The sequence below is a fragment of the Chrysochloris asiatica genome, unplaced genomic scaffold (assembly GCF_000296735.1).
Source record: "Chrysochloris asiatica unplaced genomic scaffold, ChrAsi1.0 scaffold00176, whole genome shotgun sequence".
NCBI classification, from domain to species: Eukaryota; Metazoa; Chordata; class Mammalia; order Afrosoricida; family Chrysochloridae; genus Chrysochloris; species Chrysochloris asiatica.
Window position 1 is genome coordinate 3190667 of NW_006408694.1, and position 11685 is coordinate 3202351.

General features: G+C 37.3%; 1 protein-coding gene across 1 annotated transcript in view; it reads left to right on the forward strand.

Annotated features, from left to right (window-relative positions):
* Positions 1-11123, forward strand: part of TCEA1 (transcription elongation factor A (SII), 1) — a 107480-nt gene extending 96357 nt beyond the window's left edge. The window contains exons 8-9 of the mRNA XM_006871865.1: positions 5271-5342; positions 11109-11123. Coding sequence (XP_006871927.1) covers positions 5271-5342; positions 11109-11123 — 87 coding nt within the window. The remainder of the gene's footprint in view (positions 1-5270; positions 5343-11108) is intronic.
* The last annotated feature ends 562 nt before the right edge of the window (positions 11124-11685 follow it).

Consider the following 11685-nt stretch of genomic DNA (forward strand, 5'->3'; position numbering starts at 1 on the left):
CTATTTCATCTTCACTGGCTTTAGTGGTTGGTGCATAAATTTGAATAATAGTGGTATTAACTGGGCTTCCCTGTAGGCACATGGATATTATCCTATCACTTACAGCATTGTACCTCATGACTGATCTGGATATGTTCTTTTTGATGATGAATGCAACACCATTCCTTTTCAATTTGTCAATCCCTGCATAGTAAACCATGTGATCATCAGATTCAAAATGACCAATACCAGTCCATTTCAGCTCACTAATGCCTAAGATATCGATGTTGATGCATTCCATTTCATTTTTGACAACTTCAAATTTTCCCAGATTCATTCTTCATACATTCCATGTTCCAGTTTTTAGTGGATGTTTACAGCTGTTTCTCTTCATTTTGAGTTGTGGCCCATCAGCAAATGAAGGTTCTGTGCGCTTTTCTCCCCCCAGCTTAACTCTATTCACGTCATCGTGGTCAACTCTACTTTAAGGAGGCATTTTTTTCCCCAGTCGCATTCTGAGTGCCTTCCCACCTTCCGGTCCTGTATCTGACAATGTTTCTCTACTATTCATAGAGTTTTCAGTGACTAGTGATTTGGAAGTAGTTTGTCACTCTTTCTTCCTAGTCTGTCTTTGTTTGGAAGCTCATCTCAAACCTGTCCACCATGGGTGACCCTGCCGGTTATTTAAAATACTGGTGGCATATCCCTCAGAATCACAGCAACTCAATCCACCACAGCACGACAGACAGACGAGTAGTGGCTGTTTGGTTTTATGTTGATACTGTCACTTTAAATTTCGATGTCAATCCTGATACAATCCTGATACAATCAAGATGTTCTCTCCTGATACTATCAATCCTGATACAGTCAAGATGTTCTCTCCCAAGATGGCGGCTCCTGGAATAGCTGAGTGTCTTGATTCAGAAAACAATGGATTTCTGGATTCCCTTCAAATTCCCCAGCTGTAAACCCTCCGATCCTCCAAACATATCTTTATATTTGTTTCAAAGTTCCAACACTATCTCGTGAGCCCTCTTGGCCCGGTTTTCCGTGTTGTTGTTGACCAACCTCCTCACTACACGTCTACCCGATCCGCCATCTTGAAGGAGCAAGGCCTGTAGTGTAGTGGTTAGACCTTGCTGCTTTGAAGATCTCGTCAGTACTAGCAAAGTAGTATTTAGTTCTGGTTTTAGGCTAGAGGAGGCTGTGTGGTTCATGTGATTCATTAGTCCTGTAAACTAATTGATGGTCTTTGAGTCTTTTTTTTTTTTTTTCTCGCTGTTGCTCCAATGGGAGGAGAACAATAGTTGTGTCTTAGTCGACCACACAAACTTGTAAGACTCCAAATGCTACTTATCAAACTAGGATGTAAAACATTATCTTTATGAACTTTGTTGTGCCATAGGTGTCCTTTGAGACTTTGGTTTTGAGTCGTCAAACCCAGTAACTCAGTCCCACAAAGTGTATGGATATGTGTAGAAAATTTCCTTAATTGTGGCTATATGTGTTCTTTTACATTATGAATGTATAGCACATACAGATAGGTGTGTATATGCAAAGGGCCACAGTCATGCCTGTGTATACAGTCATGTACACCCATATGCCTGTGTAGACATTCACACATTCTTTGGTTGTTATTGCTATTGTTGCAGAACTGTGTATGTTGTAGCATTTACTGTAATTGTCCTTTATTGTAGCATGCCTCTCAGTGTCTTCATTTACCTTGAATACATTGTACTGATTTTCCCTTTATTATATATTGCCTTTCCCTTCACCAGAATTAACACGTGTTGTCTATCTACTAAGTGATTCTTCCTCCCTTTCTGTGTATAAGCCTGTTCTTGACTTTATATAGAAATAGTATAATGTTGTTGTTGTTAAGTGCCATCTATTGTTCTGACTCATAGTGACCATGTATAGGGTTTCCAAGGAATGGCTGATGAGTTTGAACTGTCAGCCTTACAGGTCAGCCTTACAGTCCAGTGCATTATCCCATAGCACTACACTAGGGCTCATGTTTGTCCTTATATGATTGACTTATTTCATACTCATCCGTAAGTAAGGTATTTCACCAATTCATCATTGTCATTTATCATTGCATAGTATTACACTGTATGTGTATGCCACGCTTTATTGATCTATACTTAAGTTGTTCCCATCTTTTTGTTTTTGTAAATAATGCTGCAATGACATATATACCTGTGTTCATTGTAGCATTATTCACAGTGGTAAATGCCACTGTGGATCTAGGATCTATACCTAGGGATAGGATTGCTGGATCAATGTGGTATTTTGCTTCTAGCTTTGAGAAAGTATTGAACTGTTTTCCTTAGTGACTGTACCATTTTATAATCCACCAACAATATGTAAGTGTCCCAGTCTCCTTACAGAGTCTTGGGGTGGCACTGCGGGTTAATGCGCTGCTGGAATGCAAGGTAGTTTGAACTACAAGGTCGGCGTTCAAACTCACCAGCTGCTCCTTGGAAACCCTGTACAGGTTTCTATGATTTGGAACCGATTCGACAGCATTTCACAACAGTCTCTCTACAACCTCATCAGCATTTGTTGTTTTGTATTTTCTTGATCAGTGTCATTTTTGCAGGGCTGAGGTGATACCTTATTATAGTTTTAATTTGCATCTCTTATGAGCTGGACTGCTAACCACAAGGTCAGCAGTTCAAATCTACTAGTTGCTCCATGTGAGAAGGATGAGGCTTTTTGCTCCTGTTGTAAAGATTTACAGCCTCAGAAACCCTATATAGGGTCACTTGTTGTTGTTGTTGTTGTTAGGTACCAACTCACAGGGCAGAACGAAACACTTCTGATCCTGGGCCAACCTCACTACTGTTGCCACGCTTGAGTCCATCGATGTTGCCACTTGGCCAGTCCATCTTGTTGGGGGTCTCCCTCTTTTTCTCTGACCCTCCACCTTACCAGACATGATATCCTTCTCCAGTGACTGGTCCCTCCTGACAGTGTGTCCATAAGCATCGGAATTAACTGAATGGCACACAGCCACCAACCACCACCACCAGTGGCTAAAAAGTGCAAGCATCTTTTCATGTGTTTGTTAGTTGCCTGAATGTCTTCTTTGGTGAATAGTCTGTTTATGTCCTTTACTTATTTTTTGATTGAATTGTTTGTCCTTTTGTTGTACAAATAAAACTTCTTTAAAACATACAGAGTTGATATATTTGCATAATCAGATTATCAATAATTTATATTAAGGGCACAAATATCAAGTGTGTTTTGTGTAATGGAGAAAGCTCAGTGTAGAGATGAAATCAATATTTTTTTTCTTAGAATCAAAACACTGTCTTTATATAGAAAAGGTCAGAAGTTGCCTGAACAGTAATATAAATAAACCAGGGCTTTTAACTAGTTCAGTCATGGCTAATGAAGTAAAATCAGAACAAACCCACATTTTTTAATTTGGGTGATCTAGAATGCTAATATAGAGTCCTGGTGTGGCGCTGTGGGTTAATGCACCAGACTGCAAAGCCATTTGAACTGCAAGGTTGGCAGTTCAAGCTCACCAACCGCTCCTCGGAAACCCTATACAGGGTTGCTGTGGATTGGAACCAACTCAGTGGCACTTAACAACAACAGAATGCCAATAGACTGGGAGAAATCATGGACTTGAAGCCCTAAAATTGGAGTTTCTGAAGAGTAAGCTGTTTCAGCAGCTTGTTGCAGGAGATTAGATTATTGCCAGGATTGTACAAAGTGACACATATTCAAAGCTGTGCTGTGACCACCATCTTTGGGCTGAGCACTGTTCCTTTCATCTCAACTAGTCAAGAGATTTGACTACTATGCAGCACACACACACTGCCCTTATTTTCTACAAGGGAGATTAAGTTTCTACCAGGTCTGAGATCCATAATTTCCCCATTCTGTTTAGTGTTCCAGTTTACCCAGTTTAAGAAAATCAAGGTCAATTCTGGTGTCTGTTTGTCGGCCATCACTGAACCAAACTGAACTGGCTTGAAGCCCTGATATATGTGAGTTGGCAGGTGCCCACCAGGCAATTCTAAGAGCAAAAGTTTCCTCCTTGCTACTTTTGTTGTTGTTAGGAGTTCTGGTGTAGCACTGTAGGATAAGCGTAGGACTGCAATGTCAGTTTGAACCACAAGGTCGGCAGATCAAGTACATCGTTTGCTCCTTGGAAACCCTATACTGGGTCGTTATGAGTTGGAAACAACTCAAGACACTTAACAACAACAGCTACTTTTGTTGTTGTTAAGTGCATTTGATTCTAAACTCAAACAACCGTATGAATATAGGAACTCAGAGAAGTGGCTGGTGGGTGTGAATCGCCAGCTTTTTGGTTAGCAGTCCAGTGCTTACCTACAGCACCCTACCAGGACTCCTGCTTTTAGGGAACTGGATATTAAATATGTGTAAAAATTTTCAAACTATTTTTTTTTTCTGAAGGCCTTAAATAAACAATGCAGATATTTTGATTATGGTTATTCTTTATCTTCTTTGGACTTTTGAGTTAAAATTGTGTTCATAATTGACAGGTACCATGAGGGTTGCAATCTAATTCTAACTTATTTCAAAGCTCATTGGTTTTGAGTGTTATCTTTCCAGTGCTTGTGCTATTATAAAATATATTCTTTGTAGATCCATTTACACAGGTCTTTATTTTAATTTCTAATTTTCTTCTTAAAATAGAATGTGTGTTTAAGGTTCTTGCCTGTTGCTGACTAGTTTTTAGAAAGGTAGCAGTTACACTTTTATATTTGTCAGACTGAAATATTTTTATATCCTTGCTTGTTTGATAGAGGAAATGAATCTTTTAATTTATGTTTCTTAATGATGATTTTTTTCTTTTTTTAATTAACCATTTATAAATATAACTAGTGAGTTTTGTGAATTTCCCCACTTATCTGGGTTAAATTAACAAATAAAAAGAAAACGGAAATTTGGAAATGTACCCTGTTTGGGCATTATTTATCTTATTTGAATTTTGTTCAGCTGCTTACTTTACTGTGATGCCATACCAAAAAAAAAACCCAAAAAATAAAACCCACTGCCATGGCATTGATTCTGACTCACAGTGATCTTGTGTAGGGTTTCCAAGGCTGTAAATCTTTGCAGGAGCAGAAAGTCTTCTCTCTTTTCAGTGGAGTAACTGATGGATTTGAACTGCTGACCTTGTGGTTAGCAGCCCAACGTGTGACCCACAAGTGGTTATTATATATCTTCATATATTTTGCTCTTATTTAGGTCAGTGTTTTTATGGGACTGCAAATGATAATACTTTCCATTTACTTTTGCTGCAGGTACAAACCCGTAGTGCTGATGAACCGATGACAACATTTGTTGTCTGTAATGAATGTGGAAATCGATGGAAGGTATGGAAACCTCTTGATTCATATTATAAACATTTATATTAGAATAATTTCTTAAAGTCTTCATAAGTATAACATATCTAAATATATTCATATTCACACATGGACAAATATTTTAAAAGTCAATGATTGACCACTTGTGATAGAATGTAGGGTTTTGTACTCTTTTAAAATGTTTTAGTGTTACTTTTAGTACCTTCATGATGAGCATGAATCTTAAATGTGTTATTGTATCACAGTCCTACATATATTGTGTTCACTCTGTTTTAAGAATATAAATGTTTGCTTCTACTTTTGTATTTTTGGATTATCTGTACCTGTATAAGGATAAGTCAGAAAGTATTGCTTCTAGGGTTCCAGTTTATATGTCAATGTATTTCTTCCACAATATATTTAAGCATTTCTCTGCGCTCAGTGGATGGTGCAGAGAAATTCTCTCAGTAATATGCTGTTTTAGTCTCGTTGGGGTACTTTCCAAAATACGTATATTTTTTATGCCTTTAAAAAATGATTTTGAGGTCAGGGATAATATCAAATATTTAATAAAACTCAAGTGAACATCTTCACAATCATTGAAGTTTTATAACAAGTTTATGGGAATGATGTTTCACGTTATAAAACAAAACTGTGTTGAGATGGATCATGCATTTTAAGGAAGACTATGTAGGGCTTCACATATAGCCAAAGAGTGTCCGTCACCACAGAAGAAACTTGCAGAAGTCCATAACTGATGAAAGAAGATGACTATAGAATTACCATTGATGTTATAGCTACTGAAGTTGTGATGTCATATGGGTCAGTATTTTCATTTTGAAACGAATGTCAAAGATGTTAGCAAAAGTCAGCTATCTCAAAGTGCAGATCTTTCTGTCAGTCTTTAGGAAGATTGAAGTTAATGAAGACAATTTTATGGAATAAATTACAACTGGGGATGAGTCTTAAATTTACTGGTACAATCCAAAGAGCATAGTCCAATGGAAACAGTGACTTCTGTGGCATGTGCTGGACCAACTAAACTCAAGGGAGAGATGTCAGCTCAGAAGGTTATGGTGACTTTTGGGGGATGACAGAGAAGTAAAACACCAAAATGAATGTCAGAAGAGACTCTGAAACTTGCTCTCCCACATAGAGATGCTAAAGCAAATGAAAGAAGTGAGGACATAGAAGAGCTGAACAGAAATTTTCAAAGCCAAATATTATAACAAAATATGCAAAGACCTGGAGTTAGAAAAACAAAAGGGAAGAATATACATAGCATTTCTCAAACTGAGGGAACCAAAGAAAAAATCCAAACCTTGACTTGTGGTATTAAAGGATTCTATGGGCAAAATACTGAATGATGAGAAAGCATCAAAAGAAGATGGAAGGCAGAACTCAAACAGAAAAAGAAAAGAAGAGGAAAAAAATGAGTAATCTGATACAATTTGATGAACTTGACCTGTACCTATGGATGCAGTATACCCTTTGGATGGTTGATGATGCATGGAGGGGATTGTAACCATCTCAATGAAATGATATACTATAGGATGAATGTAAAACGAATGTTCTCCCATGTAAACTATCACATAATTCACAATAAAACATTAAGGAAAAAATAAAAAAAGAAGATGGAAGGAATACAGAGTCACTTTACCAAAAACAAATGATTGATGTGCAACCATTTCAAGAGGAAGCATATGTTCAAGAGCCAATGATCCTGAAAGAAGAAGTCCAAGGTGCATTGAAGTCATTGGTAGAGAACAAGGCATTGGGAATTGATGGAATACAAATTAAAACCTTTCAAGACAGTGAGGTGGCACTGGAAGCACTCATTCATCTATGCCTAGAAATTTGAAAGACAATTATCTAGCCAACTGACAGAAGAGATCCGTATTTACACCCATTCTGAAGAGAGGTGACTCAGTGGAATGTGGAAATCATTGGACAATGTCACTGATACCCCATGCAAGTAAAGTTTACTAAAGGTAATACAGAAACAACAGCAACCATACATTGACAGGCAACTTACAGAGGTTCAAGCTGGTTTCAGAAGAGGATGTGGAATGAGGGATATCGTTCTGATATCAGATGGATCTTGGCTGAAAGCAGAGAATACCAAAAAGATGTTGACTTGTGCTTTATTGGCTATGCAAAGGCTTTCATTTGTGTGGATCATGACAAGCTGTGGACAACATTACAAAGTATGAGTATGCCGGAACACTTAATTGTGCTCATGTGAAACCTGTACATAGACCAAGAGACAGTTGTTTGAACAGAACAAGGGAACCACCAAATGATATGAAATTAGGAAAGGTGTGTGCCAGGATTGTCTTCTTTCACCGTACTGATTTAATCTGTATGCTGAACAAATAGTCTGAGAAGTGGGATTATATGAAGAAAAACGTTGCATAAAGATTGGAGGAAGACTCATTAACACCTTGTGGTACGCAGAAGTTACAGCCTACTTGCTGAAAGCCAAGCGGTCTTAACATACTTCCTGATGAAGATCAAAGACCACAGCCTTCACTATGGGTTGCACTTCAATGTATAGAAAACAAAAATCCTCACCACTGGACCAGTAAGTAACATTCTTATCAATGGAGAAAAGATTGAAGTTATCAAAAACGTCATTTTTCTTGGATCAACTGTCAACACTCATGCAGCCAGGAAATCAAACAACGTATTGCATTGGGCAAATCTGCTGCACAAGACCTCTTTAAAGTGTTGAAGAGCCAAGATGTCAGTTTGAGGACTGAAGTACACCTGACGCAATCCATAGTATTTTCAGTAACTTCATATGCATGCAAAAGCTGAACAGTGAATAAAGGAAGACCATAGAAGAATTGATGCTTTTGAGTTATGGTGTTGGAGGAGAATATTGAAAGTACCATGGACTGCCAAAAGAACAAACAGATTTGTGTTGGAAGAAGTATAGTCAGAGTGCTCCTTGGGAACCAAGATAGCCAGATTTCATCTTTCATACTTAGAATATATTGTCAGAAGGGAACAGTCACTGGAGAGAGATACCATGTTTGGTAAAGTGAAGGGTCAGAGAAAAAGAGAAAGTCCCCCAGCGAGATGGATTGGCAAAGTGGCAGCATCAGTGGGCTCAAATTTAGCAACGATTGTGAGGTTGTCCCAGGATTAGGCAGTGGTTCATTCTGTTGTGCACAGGGTCACTATGAATCAGTACCAACTGAATGGCACCTAACAATAACAACAAAGGAGTAATGTTTATAGATTTTCTCAAAGGACACAAGATAATCAGTGGCTTAAAGAAAATTGAAAACTGTATAAAGGTTAGGAAATTTGCACCAAGGCATTTCTTTTCTGCCACGACAGTGCACCTGCTCATTCTTCGAGGATAGCAAGGGCTTCCCTTACAAGAATTTTGTTGGGAAACCTTACTATGCCCACCCTATATCCCTGACTTTGCCCCTTCAGACTTCTTTTTCTTCCTCAAAATAACATTTTAAAGGAACATGTTTCAGTCCCTCAAGGGTGTCAAACTGCTGTTTTGACATGGTGTAAATTAAAGAGCACAGAAGTCTTCAGGAAAGGATTAGAGAAATGTGCACACCATTTCAAGAAATGTATAGACCTAAATGGAAGACATATCTAGAAACAGTAGCTTCCCAATTTTAGAATTGTGTTGAATAAAAGTTGCTCTGATTTTGTTGCAGTACTTTTTGACTTATACTCATATATTACTTTGGTGTAGTGATGGTTATGTGACTTAGAGTCGGTTCCGACTCATAGTTTTTCTGTATAGGTTTCCTGAGGCTGTAAATCTTTATGGGAGCAGAAAGCATCATTTTTTTCTTGCGGAACCGCTGGTAGTTTCAAACTGCTGACCGTAATTAAGGTTAGCAGCCCGACTCATAACCACTATGTTACCTGAGCTTTTTGAAATCAAGCTCACTGATTGTAGTGTTTATTTTAGGAAATGCAAATGAATATTGTTGTTTTTTGAATTAGCCCCAAGAAGTAAATTTTTGTCATTTTAAATACATAATTTTTTAGTGTTTTTTGTAAACTCCAAAAATATAGTTTTAAATTGATAGGATTATATGTAAGATCTAAGAACACATACTATATATAGAGGTGGGCAATGTGAGCTCTAGAGGCTCACATGGAAGGAATATGGTCTTGGGGACTCAACAGATTTTGAACTCTTTTTTCACTATTACTGAACTGGAATTTTTTTCTGTATTAAATGGAAATAATGCATTTTAGGTTATGGTGAGGAGTAGAGATGATACATTTAAACTTAATTGTCAGTGTTCCAAAGTGCTAGCTATTTTTATTAGTTTTTGTTAAGTTTATGCAAGATTCTTCTTTTTTAAGTTAGGAGACTTTTCAGCTTAGTGCTTATTTTTGTTGTTGTTAAGTGCTGGCGAGTCAATTCCGACCCATAGCAACCCTGTATAGGGTTTCCAAGGAGCAGCTGGTGAGCTTGAATCACTGACTTTGCAGTTCAAATGGCTTTGCAGTCTGGCACATTTACCCACAGCGCCACACCAGGACTCCTTTGTTATTGTTAAGTACCGTGGAGTTGGTTTTGACTCATAGTCAACCCTGCACAGGGTTTCCAAGGTTGCAAATACGGGAGCAGAAAACCTCATCTTTCTCCCGTGGAATAGCTGGTAGTTTCGAACTGCTGACCTTGAGGTTAGCAACCCGATTCATAACCACTATGCTACCAGAACTACTTAGGATTCCTTTAGTGCTTATTATATTATTATAAAAAGTGCTTATTGGAAGTCAGTAGTAAATAAATGTCAAACAGTGGGTGTATGTTGTTGTTAAGTACTGTCAAGTCTGTTCAGATTCATAGCGACCCTGTATCAGGTTTTTGAGGAGCAGCTGGTAAGCTCGAACCGCCAACATTGCGGTTCAAGCCGACATGTAGTCCAGCTCATTAACCCACAGCACTACAACAGGACTGGGTGTGTATCCCCTACAAACATGGTGTGGGACTTTGCCTCTTTACACAATTTTAAGTATCAGAAACAGGAGTTACTTTATTATTCACACTGATTTAGCTCTCTGTTTGGGAAAATGATTGGTATTGATTGTATCCTCATGGTTTGAAGTAAGATGTCTCTTTATCTTTACAAGTTGATAAAAGTTCCTACAGTGGCCTAAGAGAGGGATATTTATATATGTTACAGTCTTTGCAGCAAATCTGAAAACATTTGAGAAGTCAGATAGCACTCTTAGATTTGTTGTGCACATGGCCATTATTATTGTCAGGAGTGGGTCTACCGACAGCTGATTTTAGATACAGAAGGTTTGCAGCATAAGGTCTGATATATCACCTGCTGGACTTAAAGAAGTTCACATCTGAAAAACAGCATCTTTTTAAAAAATGCCTCTTTCACAGATTAAGGTTTATGTTGTATTAAGTGGAGGATATACCATTGTCTGTATTTTAAATTCTCAATAATATTTCTTCTTTTTTTGACAGTTTTGCTGAGTTGGAAGAACTGGCAAGATGTTTGGACCATTAAGAAAATGGATTTTGTAATTAGCTTTAGAACTAGGCCAAGCAACTAGTTTTCCTGCATATCAGATTTTTAAGCATACATACCTTGGGTTAGTCTTGGTTTTTGACATAACATCCCTTCCTTTAATGCCTTCCGTAGTTTCAGATCAATATGGAAACCATGTAATAATTGTTCTCGTTCCAAAAACAAGTGGGATTTTCCCCCCATTTTTATAAGTAAATTGACATTAAACTTTTATCAACTAAACTTTTGGCCATTGGTTTTTTTCTTCTTCTTAAAGGAAAATATCCCTTAACCTTTTTTTATAATCTGAAATAATACACACTAGAAATGCTATCTTCTCTGTTAATACAATAATGAAAATAATTTTTCATATTGGCATGTATTTCATATTAAAGGAGGAGAAAGGTAACTTTAGATTAATCAAATTTGGTGTGTGTTCAAGTAATACTTGACCAGCTTATCTAAATTGTACATAATATTTGGACTGGCATATAAATTTAATATTAATTATTATGTTCATGAGCCTGGAATAATTAGATCTTATTTTTCATCTGTAATTAACTGTAATCTTAATTTCTTGTGATTTCTTGTACATGTACATTACTTGCATTAGATAGATTTTTCTTTTGAAAACATGATTTTGTTGAAATAAGCTTGATATTGTTGTTTATTTACCTGTTTGACTTTGTAGCTTTAGTTTCACAGAAAATTTTGTAAATCCCCACACAGGGAAAGACTGAAAAATTCCCACCATTTTTTGTTTCCCTTCAGAGGAAGACACACTGGAAGAAAATTAGTATTTTACTACAGTGTTCTTATTATAAATGATTCATAACTTGATTCTGATTTCAGAA